At 44.6% G+C, this 11290-nt stretch overlaps 1 protein-coding gene across 1 annotated transcript; it reads left to right on the top strand.

Annotated features, from left to right (window-relative positions):
* The first annotated feature begins 1060 nt into the window (after window positions 1–1060).
* On the top strand, window positions 1061–10834 carry DMBT1L1 (putative DMBT1-like protein). Its single transcript, XM_026010755.2, has 3 exons — window positions 1061–1143; window positions 8845–8943; window positions 10441–10834. The coding sequence occupies exons 1-3, from the start codon at window positions 1080–1082 to the stop codon at window positions 10785–10787; spliced, it is 510 nt and encodes a 169-aa protein (XP_025866540.2). The 5' UTR covers window positions 1061–1079; the 3' UTR covers window positions 10788–10834.
* The last annotated feature ends 456 nt before the right edge of the window (window positions 10835–11290 follow it).

Consider the following 11290-nt stretch of genomic DNA (forward strand, 5'->3'; position numbering starts at 1 on the left):
CGCTCTACGCCTATGTTTTCTCCACTTGGCTAAATTTGACTGAATTTATTCTATAATTTCATGGCATTGAGACTGTCAGAAAAACTCAGTCTCTGGTGTGAGGACATCTATTGAGGAAGAGTGATCTCTTATATATGTTGAATTTTATTGAATCCTACCAATCATCCTCCAAAATAAGCAGGGCAGATAGTAGTATCTCCGTTTTAGAGATGAGGAGGCTTAGGCTCAGTGCAGCTAAGTGCATTACCTGAAATCAAAACGGAGGGAACAAGCCTCAGAGCAGAGAATTCTTGTGATTATGGAACAATTTGCTACTATAAGCCAATGATCTAAGTTGAGAAAAAGTATCTATTAGGAAAACAATCACTTGAAGGGCGTCAGACATTAGTGAGTACTTCAAAGTTCAATTCATCAAATATTTAAGTACAAGACATCATGCTGAGCATATTATAAGTAAGCAATAGTGCAAGCAGGACTATAAGTGATACAAAGAGAAGCCCTTCCTTCCGCAAAGGGTTTGTAAGCCAATGGGAAAATAAGACTAAAACTCTAGTAGCTACACCTACAGCAGAATGTATTGAGTATTATAAGAGGGGTACCAAGTGGGTGCTGTAGTAATCAGAGAATGTAGTGGGGAGTAAGGAAAAACTTCAAGGAGGGGGACGCAGGTGTGGGCATTGAAGGGTGAGTAGATTTCAGCAGCTTCTTCCTCTAGGAAGCGCCCACACCAAGAGGAATGACGCCTTCCGTGAAGTCCAGGGCTCCTAGTGCCCTCTCTTCCCCCTAAGGAGCTAGAGGGTCCCATCTACCTAGCCAGGTACCGCTCACAATTTGTCCCTTCTCTCTGATTTTACCTCCCAACTATTCTATGGAATGCTTCTAACAAGTAGACTCACCCTTTCCCCATAGCAAATATACACAAAATGCCAAAGCCAATGAATTGTCCCCTGCTCTGAATTCCTGCCAATCCAAGGCTGAAAGGGGCATCAGGTTGCAGGGACCCGCCCCCACAGGGGAGCCTGTAGAGCATTTATAAAGCAGGAACCCCATGTATCCCAATAGCTTGAAGCCTTCCCACCATGGGCTGCTCAGCCCTCCTCCTCTGGCTGCTGCTCTTTCACACCACTGTTCTACATGAAGCAGGTACTGCGGCTGGTGCCCCAGCACCATTTTGCTTACGCCTTGTTTCAGGCTTCAAAGGGGAAGATGAATGTTTGCACATAGTCCACCAGCACACGTTTGGAAAGCTTAAGATTAAATCCGGACAAATAGAGGTTTTTCTGTGTTTAATGCAATTCAACCACTGATAAGATGTTGCTCTGTGAATCGCCAAATGCATAATCATGATTGATTTAGGGAAGTTGGGTCAAATATTTTCTGTAAGATTTATTATCTATGAACAAGGCATTAGCTGGTTTATTGCTGTTTCAAAACATGGCTGTTTTTAGGATTCTGGAAGAGATGGAAAAGAATTAACATTTGGCTGTAGGATAAATAAGAGTTTTAAAAATGTCCTTTGGCTCATATATTGATATTTAGCACTAGAGATATTGACCTACTGACATGATTTCTTTATTGCTGAACAGAGTTGTAAAATGTACAGTAAAAGAATATTTTGGGGAGCTTGGGTGGCTCATTCGTTGAATGTCTGACTCTTGGTTTCAGCTCAGGCCATGATCTCATGGGTCATGAGGTTGAACCCTGAGTAGGGTTCCATGTTCAGTGGTGGGTCTGTTTGAAGATTCTCTTCTTCTGCCCCACATACTATTTGTGTGGGATCTCTCTCTCTCTCTCTCTCTCTCTCTATATATATATATATATATATATATGTACTCAAATAAACAAATAAATCTTGGCCAGAAATATTTGGCATGACATAAAATTATCTGGATTTGATTCATGAAGGCTTTTAATCTGAAAATATATACCTATCTATAAAAAAATATCAGTTTGATATTTAGCCTTAATCTGTATTCCACAATTAGTCCTTTTAAGGAGATCTCAATTTAATTTGGAACTAAACCAATTAAAAATATTTACATAATTTCAATTATTTTTATCATGATTTGTAGCTTTGGAAGAAATTAGTAGTGTCCTTTGTTACTTAGCTTTCCCACTTATATGGACAAGTGAAAATTTGGAAATACTCTTGACCAACAAATAGCTTGAATATAATTTTTATTAACAATCAAGAAAAATATAACTCACAAACCACAGAATAATGTTTGATTGTAAATTTTATACCCAAATTCTTTTTTCATTCTGTAAGTAATTGTGTAGATAAGTTTATGTCAGCTACTCAACCACATTTGTTAAAACATAATAGGGTATTGAGAAGGATTTAAACGACTTTTTTGAATCCTTTGGGGTCTGTACATCCAATGAGATATGGGTTTGATCCTAACTTTGGCCATGTAGACCCAGGCAAGTATTTGAATCTCTGCATGCTGCTGTTCCCTCTCATATAAAAAGGTATAATTCTCTGGATTGTTGGGGAGAGTTAATGAAATAATGTTTGCAAATTGCTTGGAAGTGTGCCTCAGGCATAGAAAATATCCACTTAATGCCAACTGTTATTATAAATGTTATAAATTCTCAACTGTATATTTTCAACTCAGAAGAAATGAAAATACAGTCATCAGATTCAGATTATAACATCTTACTTTAATGTTTCCATTCCCTCCAAAAAACAAGGTATTTTTCAATATTGCAGTAATAGGTTTCAAATACTAGTTGTTAACATGTGAACAGGGAAGTTCTTTTCTTCCAGCCAATCAGTATTATGCAGATAGGTACTCTGGAGATTTATGAATTATATCAAATGGATATGGGAAATTGATGGGGTTTTCTGAAATGTAACATTTTTGGAAATTTTTGAGATCATTCAAAATTCAAGTTAGTCATATTTGTTCCGTTGTGGCAGAGATGTTGCTGACTTTGACCGTGCTGAAAGCCACCAGTAGCAAATGGAGTTAGTGTCATTGAAAGTGACCCCTGGAACAACCTGGAAGGAATCTTAATGAGCTCTGTCCCCCAGGCTTTATTTGAAGTGTATTGCTACTCTTGCGAAGTGGAAATGGTCTATGATTTCATCTGTTTGGAATTAGGTGTACAAAGGATTGAGGATAGATGTGAATGGAGAAAATGGAGACAAACTTCATGGGATAAGTGAGTTTAGTGATTTCTGGGAACTGAGACCAAAAAAACACCCTAAATTTCAGTAATTCTCATAAGACTACATTGCAGTAACTATTTGCTGATGTGTTGGGGACCCTGGTAAACAAAGATCAGCCCCACTTCTGAACCCACCCCCTCTTCTTATCTCACTGAAAAAACAAGTCCCAGTGAAGAAACCTTGTCAAAATAAGGGCTATCTATTGCACTGCTGATCCAGTTCCGCCAATATTCAACTCTCTTCTTCCTCTGCCTTATCCTGCTTTCTTTGAAATTTGCAAAATTACTGCCAAACACCAGCACTACTTGCCCACCAAAGGCACAACTTGTTACACCTATTGACTCATTCTCTTAGCATAGCTCCTGGCCTTAGTCGAGGGCACTTCATAAATAAATGAATTCTGAATAAATGAGTGAAAAATCAATGAACAGGAAGTAATGAACATGAGTAATGAGTGCTTACTGGATCCTCTCAAAATAAAGACAGCAGGATCACGGGGTCCTTTCCCCTGACTGCTTAAATCTAAGGCTATTTGAAAGGCTGAGTAGATCTTACAGACATGATTTACAAATATCATTTATCACTGGAGCTATTTTCTCTGTAATTCTCTGGCAAGTTTCTTTGCCTCCTTCTCCAATCCTTTTGTCCAGGCTTTATACTGTCACCTCCCCTGACCGCCAAGATGAGTACATCACCCTACAGTTTCTAGGGGGTGCTTGTGCTCCCAAGCTTCCAGGAACACATGGATTAGTGATCCGATCTGGCCTGTTGGCTTTGTTAGGCTCCGCATGCTGATTGCACAAGAGTCTTACAGACAATGAGGCCAGTGAGACTTCCTGGGAACAAGCACCCAGAAATGCAGCTGTAGTTCAGTGCAGGTCTCTTGGGCATCAGCAGGGATTTGGGGAACTTGCAGGCCCCTGGAGCTCAGGTGATATTAGGGCAACTCACATGGAAAATATGAGGACAAAGGACAATTTGTTGACCACCAAAGAAAGGACTATTGCTAAAAATGGGATTGTTCCCTGGTGTTGAATTTATCTGATCAACACAATCCAAGTTCAGTACTTAAAATAGTCTCTAAAACCACATGGTGATCAAGTTACCATCGGTTCAGCTGTGGTGTTGGGTCTGCTCTGCCTGCAGGTCTGACTCCCTGACCACCACCTCCTCACCTTCCCTCACACCACAGCCCTGCCCCAGGCATTTGGCCCCTCCTCTGCCCTTCCCCAGGCCCCAAGCTTCACCCCCAGCACCAGAGTGGGTTGGAAATCCTCGGTGTCCTCTCAGTGGAGCCACCCCCCTGCCACAGATGCCCTGTTGTCTCCGTCACCTCTGGTCAAACCTTCAGCAGATATCATACCACCCAGTGCTGCTCACAATATTGACAGCTCTGAGGGCTAACCACCCCCTGCCCCCTACACATGTGTGCTCACACGCTCTTGTGCACACACTCTCTTGCACGCACAAACTCTCACACACATACTCTCATCCACACAAACACACATACTCTCACACATACACACAATCACACACTTTCACACATTCTCATGCACACACTCAGAACTCCCACTCACACACACTCACAGATACTCTCATGCACACAAACCCTCACACTCATTCACATACAAACACACCCTGACACACACATGTACACATGCACACACATTCATTCTCAGGACCAACCTGTTTCCTGTATCTTTTCCTCCTTGTTTTCAACCCAAAGGAAACGCTGCCAGTTCCCGCCCCCAGTCCCCAGTGCCCTGCCCTCACTCACAAGGCTGTCTGCTATGTCTTTGCTCTAGTCAAACATCTTTCCCTCATCCTGGCTTCTTATCTCACAACTATTCCCCTAAACACTCAGGCAACTCTGCTGAAGGCAGCTGGGAAATCAATCTTAAGAAATATCAACTAACGTTTTATTTTTCCTCCTTCTACATACCCAGAGCTGCCATCAGAGCTTGCATCTTCTGGCAATCATCTTCACCCATTGCCTCCCTACCTTCAATTCTCACTCACTTGCAGCTACACCTGTACTGTGCTGCCTATCACTTCTGCCCTCTGAGTAAGAATGCCAAATGGTACCTCCACCATCCCTTGAAAAGTCTAGGCTTCTCTTCCTAGCATTCAAAACCCTAAAAAAGCAATCTTTCCAAAAAAAAAAAATCTTTCCTGTTGATCCATTTTTATAACTCTTCCTCCAATGCAGAGTCATAGTTCAGATGGCTCCCATGCTGATTCCCCTATAAAAAAGGCTCATTCCTATTTGTCCACTTCCTCCAAAATTAACCCACTCATTCTTCAAGGCCTGTCTGACACCCCACACCCTTGATTCATTTGCCTGTCATTTAGTGAGTGCCCAGCAAATTCCAGGTGCTGTGAGAGGAGCACTATCCCTTCCATTCAGATCTTCCGGTCTGACTGCTGGGGAGACAAGACAGTAAATATCCAATGAGTTACTGAGACATTCTCATTTGCCATCAGATCCCCAGGGCCCAGCACATAGTAGTAGGTGCTCAGTGATGTTTGTTAAACTTGAATGGACTGAACATAAAAACTTTGGGAGGTCAGGCTTTCTCAGTCATGGTGAAAACTTCATAAAGTTTCCAGTTGGGAATTGGTGTTGCCAGGATGGCTAGGATAGCATGTTGATATAAGTGATTATGACATTCCAGGGAATTTCAAGAAAAGCTCATGGAGTCATGGGGAAGTCTGAGGCTTCCTTCTGAAAGAGGGAAAATAAGCTGCCCACAAGAGAGGAGCTGGAAAATGATGTGATATGTTGGCATTCAGGAGCAAATGGCTAAGAAAGAATTCTTGAGACGTCCTTGGTGCAAAGGGTTGTTTTATTAAAGCACAGGGACAGGACCTGGGGTAGAAAGAGCTGCACTGGAGTTGTGAGGAATGGGCCATTTTATACTTTCCATTTAGGAGGGGGTTAGGGATAGTGGAAGTCTCTAAGGAATTTGAAAGCAAGGTTTCCAGGACCTTGCAGAGTCCTTTACTACTGGCTAGTAAAACCTTAGTTATGAGACCCTTCAGGTGGATATCAGTTTGGAGGATAATGTTTGGAGGATGGATAATGTTTGGAGGATGATTGCTAATGTATTTCTTGTGGAGGGGGTAGAGATAAAGGAAGTTTCCAAAGGGATTTTCATATGTTAAAGAAGACTTATAGGATCCTAGAGGTTGGCTAATCTCAAGGTAAGGTTGCCTTTTGCCCTTAGCATAGTTCACATCAAGGCAGTTGAGTTCCTGGAGGAAAGTCACTCTGTCTTAAGTGTTTGTCAATTGGGCTGTCAGTTGTAAGGAAACTTTTTCTTTCTTTAAAGATTTTATTTATTTATTCATGAGAGATACAGAGAGAGAAGCCGAGACATAGGCAGAGGGAGAAGCAGACTCCATGCAGGGAGCCCGATGTGGGACTCTATCCCAGGACCATGGGATCACACCCCAAGTCGAAGACAGGCACTCAACTGCTGAGCCACCCAGGCATCCCTAGTTGTAAGGAAACATCATTTTTTTTTCTGTAATTATTTTGCCTTTTCTCTCTATATCTGAAAGGAAGCTGTGGCTCTGATTAAAGAGGGTTTTGAAAGAGTTCAAGCTAAGAACTTTGGCCTTTACCCAATAGATGATGAAGAACCATAGTAGACAGGAGAATGACACCGAAGTGGCTTTTTTTGGATGACTGGACAGGTGATATGGACTAAAGTGAGGAAAGATTGAGTTAGTGAAACTGACTTAAAAAAAAAAAAAAAAAGATCATGGTAGTCCACACACAAAGTAAACAAAACAAACAAACCTAATTCAGGGTGATCATGGTGGATTTGGATGGCAAGTGTAGAGATTCTGCTCGTCGGCCGCCCAGGCCACCTGACTGGGCCCAAGCAGCACACCTCACAGGGCTTCTCTGATAATCTAAGGAGCTGACAGCTATGAACGTGCTTGGAAAAGTGTAAAAGCTGGGTGTGGGCATCAGAGCTGTTCATGGCAAAGGAGCCAGTAGATGTGGCATTATAAACAGAAGGCTTCAGCCACATGGTAGGAGAATGTGGCAAGTGTGGGAGGAAAAGGAAAGAAGTGAGAGTGAGCAACTAAATGTCCAGACTCGAACCAAATCCCAGCATTGCTGCTTATGAGCTGTGGGGTCTGGGAAAGTTACTTGACTTCCTGATCTGTTAAAATGGCTGTGGAAATAATAATAGAAACTTTTCAAGTCAACTACAGTCTTTTCAAGTCAATTAGACTCACGACAGGCACACAGCAGGTGCCAAATAAAGGTCAGGTATTACTATTAACAACACCAACTTAGTTGACTTCTAGAAGCCTCTCCTCCCCACGGAGGGACCTCTCCTAGGCTTGCGGCCAGACCACACGTCCAGGTGCTGGGTTACATCTTGTCTGGTCTAGTGCTCAATCCGTGTAGTGGGCATGGATTTCTTCCCAGCCCCAAGTTCCAGGTTTTGTGTTTTCTGATGAGTCCCTGGGGCCTTATCCAATGACAAGGAATAACAGGATCCCCCCAACAGACCCAGGGGTAAATGGACTATTGTAAATCCACTCAATGAGCTTCACAGTTTATGCCCTTGAATGGTTTGTCCACTGAGCATGGCATCACTTCATAACGGCTGACAGAAGGTGGGAGCTGAAGGGCACAGGGGTTCACGGTGCAAAATCTACCAACAGGGTGCTCTAGAGGATATCACTTATTTGTTTGCTCAAAGACAATGCTTAGGTCAAAGTTGTCATGCCTAGCCGGAAACACTTGGGAGCCAGGAAATAATGGATGGCGGGGTTTATACTGAGCAGTACCCAAACATCTCATCTTTCAGACAAAGCCAAACACATAAAATAATAAACTAATAATAATTAAATAAGCTTGCAAAGGACAAAGAAATAAGAAAAATAAAAACAGAAAAATAAGTAAAAGGCAAAAAAAAAGGGAGAGAGAGGTACTGGAAAACATCAATTTAAAACTAAAAGGCATTTATGTGTATTTGAATTTATGTGTAAACTATAGCTTAATTAAAGAAAATGTTTCAGGACACCTGGATGGCACAGTCGGTTAAGCATCTGCCTTGGGGCTCAGGTCATGATCTCAGGGTCCTGGGATGAAGCTTCCCACATTGGGCTCCCCGCTCAGCAGTGAGTTGGCTTGTCCTCTGCCTGTGCCCCTCCCCCTGCTCATGCTCACTCTCTTGTTTGTTCACTCTCCAATAAATAGATCTTAAAAAGAAAAGAAAAGAAAAGAAAAGAAAAGAAAAGAAAAGAAAAGAAAAGAAAGGAAAAGAAAATGTTTCAAGATTAGCTACAGACAGCTAAGGATGTCTGATAACATATACCAGCTGAAAAGTTGGAATTACCAGTATAAATCCTTATGTGATTAAAAGGAAGTTATAAAATCCAGTATACCCCAAGACAAGAGCTTGGGGAAAGGTGATTCCAGAACATGGGTTCTCAAATTCGGCAGCACAATAGAATCAATTGGATTGTGAAACATTCAGATCCTCAGATTCCCTCTGCTGAGCCTGTGAGTCAGTGGGTTTGGAGCAGGGCCGGGGAAGCTGCTGTCTGATGCTGGGCCCTGTCGGGTCTCCCTACTGGGGAGGCTATTTTCTCTCTCCCTGGGCTGAACATCCGGATTCTAATAGGGCTGCCTGTCTCAGTTTGCTCCAGGAGAGATGTCAGAAGCCCCACAGAACGGCTGTGGAAAGGACATTCTAAAAAAGACACCACGCAAGGCTCACCGGCAGAGCAACTGGATGGTGAGTCGGAGCCGGATCATCCCCAGGGCCTGGGGGAGGCGGGGTCCAGGGCAGGTGGCACCTCCGGGGCTGCAGGGATGTGGAGAAGCTGTGAAAGCCCCTGGGGATGGATGAGTCAGTTACTGGAAATAAAGACATCCCGTTTTTATTTCTGTTTAACAAGACAGGGGTCTTTATCTAATTTTGTGGTTCTTACACATTAAAGACTGACTTAAAGGTCCCTATTTCAGATGCCCTTAAATGTTGGAGTTGACTATAATCAACCCCCAGGAGCTTGGGGAATGTGCAAGATCCCAGGTTCCCTCCCAGACATGGGGTTCCCTCCAGGAATCTGATCTTTAGCATGCCTCTCCCCAGAGATTTGAACAATGCAGGCTGTGTGAGAATAGGATTTGAGAAGCGCTGCTCTGCAACCTCAAGGACAGGGAGTGAATGGGGGAGCAGCCCTGGGAGTTCCTTCCTCTCGGCCTCCTCGGCTCTCTAATAACAGTGGGTGAAGGGGAGAACATGACAGTCGCCAGCTCCTCGATGCTCCCTCCGGCTCTCTAATAACAGTGGGTGAAGGGGAGAACATGACAGTCGCCAGCTCCTCGATGCTCCCTCCGTGCAGAGCACTTCAGATGCATTTGGTTCATGGATCTCCCTCAAGGGGGGGTGCTCTTATCCCGGTCCCCGCTTTGCAGATGAGGAATGAGAGGTGGAGCCCTACACAGATTGCATGAGCTAGTGAGTGATGAGACCAGCAGCAGAGTCAGAGCCCGCGGTGCACCCCCTGCCCCAGCATCGGGAGAGCCAGGGAGCAACGCCCAGCAAATGCTCCGAGGGCTGAAGTGTGGGTGCTCGCTGGGAGGGTCGTGGGTTCCTGGGGAGTTCTCGCAGTGTGTGTGTGTGTGTGTGTGTGTGTGTGTGTGTGTGTGTGTGTTTCTGGCACACTTGCTTTCCTCCGGCGAGCTCAACTCAACACTGACGATGACACAGTGGAAATGATCCAAGAATCCAGGGGATTTTTCTTAAGCTGAGCTATCCAGGGGCCCAGAGCCGGAGCGATCCTATCTTAGATGTAGATGTTCTTGCCGGAGCAGAAGGGAGGATCCGGAACGAAGTGCTTTGGAAAAGAGCAAAGTGAAGCCAGATGTCCCGCCAATGTAAACTCCCGTCCCGTGGATGACACCCCCCCCAAACAGGAGGGCCCCACAGAGATGTGCGGAGGACCCCCGGGAGCAGATGGAATGAGCCAGGGTTCCCCTTCTGCCCCTCACCGGTGGGCCCCCAGGAAGCTGTCCCCGGTTTCCTCCTTGGTAAGATGAGGACAGCAATACCCTACAAGGTAATTGTAAGTCTTAGACAGATGCCTGTTGTAAAGGACTTCACCTGGCACCTGGAGCACAGGGGGCCCTCAATAAATAGCCCTTCCTGTCACAGTGATGACGCCCCTGAAGGTGGTGACTCCACCAACACTTTGTGGGGTTGGGGGGTGGGGCTGCCTTTCTCCCAAAGACTGGCTCGCTGTGCAGCTCGTGGAAGGCTCTGGCAGGTGCTCTGGCCGTGTCGAGGTGTACTTTGAAGGCATGTGGTGCACGGTGTGCGACGACTTTTGGGACGAGAAGGAAGCACACGTGGTGTGCCGGCAGCTGGGCTGCGGGACAGCCGTCTCCGCCCCGGGAGAGGCCCACTATGGCCAGGGCTCGGGCCCCATCCTTCTGGACGATGTGCAGTGTTCGGGGACTGAGCTCTATCTGGGGCAGTGCTCCCACGCCGGCTGGTTCACCCACAACTGCGGGCATGGGGAAGATGCTGGTGTCATCTGCTCGGGTAAATGCCTTTCTCTCTTCTCTGGGACTTGAGTTTCCATTTTTTCCAGTTATTTCCTCAATATCTCCCCTGAACACAGTCAGACACCCTAAATTTAACACCAAACTTCTTGTGTCTATTTGGGAAGCCAAAGGTCATCGTGTTGCAAAGAAGTCTAGGTTTGAAGTGAAAAGGCTTCATCCAGTCACAGGATGGACTACATGACTGCGGGTCCTGGTGCAAAGTGAAAGTGTGGGTCTCCTTTCTCAGAAATTTTATTTCAGAATTTCAAGACAGCAACAGCAGAGCATTAAAGCTCTGAGGGGAAAAAAAATAAAAAAAATAAAAAATAAAAAATAAAGCTCTGAGGGGGGCGATGCTGAGTGACAGCAGGTGCATCTGGCATCCTTAATGGATGTGCCCCCCCCCATGCCCCCTTCCTCTTAATGTGGCTTTATGCACATTATTTCCCCCTTTATCTAACACAATGGGAATAATAATAATAATAATAATAATAATAATAATAGCAACCAAAACAATGACTTTCCTCCCACTC

Source organism: Vulpes vulpes, chromosome 15 (genome assembly GCF_048418805.1).
Source record: "Vulpes vulpes isolate BD-2025 chromosome 15, VulVul3, whole genome shotgun sequence".
NCBI classification, from domain to species: domain Eukaryota; kingdom Metazoa; phylum Chordata; class Mammalia; order Carnivora; family Canidae; genus Vulpes; species Vulpes vulpes.

Excerpts from the sequence above, each read along its gene's own strand:
- DMBT1L1 (XM_026010755.2), top strand. The coding sequence starts at position 1,080 with ATGGGCTGCTCAGCCCTCCTCCTCTGGCTGCTGCTCTTTCACACCACT. Across the intron at positions 1,144-8,844 it reads CACTGTTCTACATGAAGCAG|TTTGCTCCAGGAGAGATGTC; the intron begins GTACTGCGGCTG and ends TGCCTGTCTCAG. Across the intron at positions 8,944-10,440 it reads ACCGGCAGAGCAACTGGATG|ACTGGCTCGCTGTGCAGCTC; the intron begins GTGAGTCGGAGC and ends TTTCTCCCAAAG.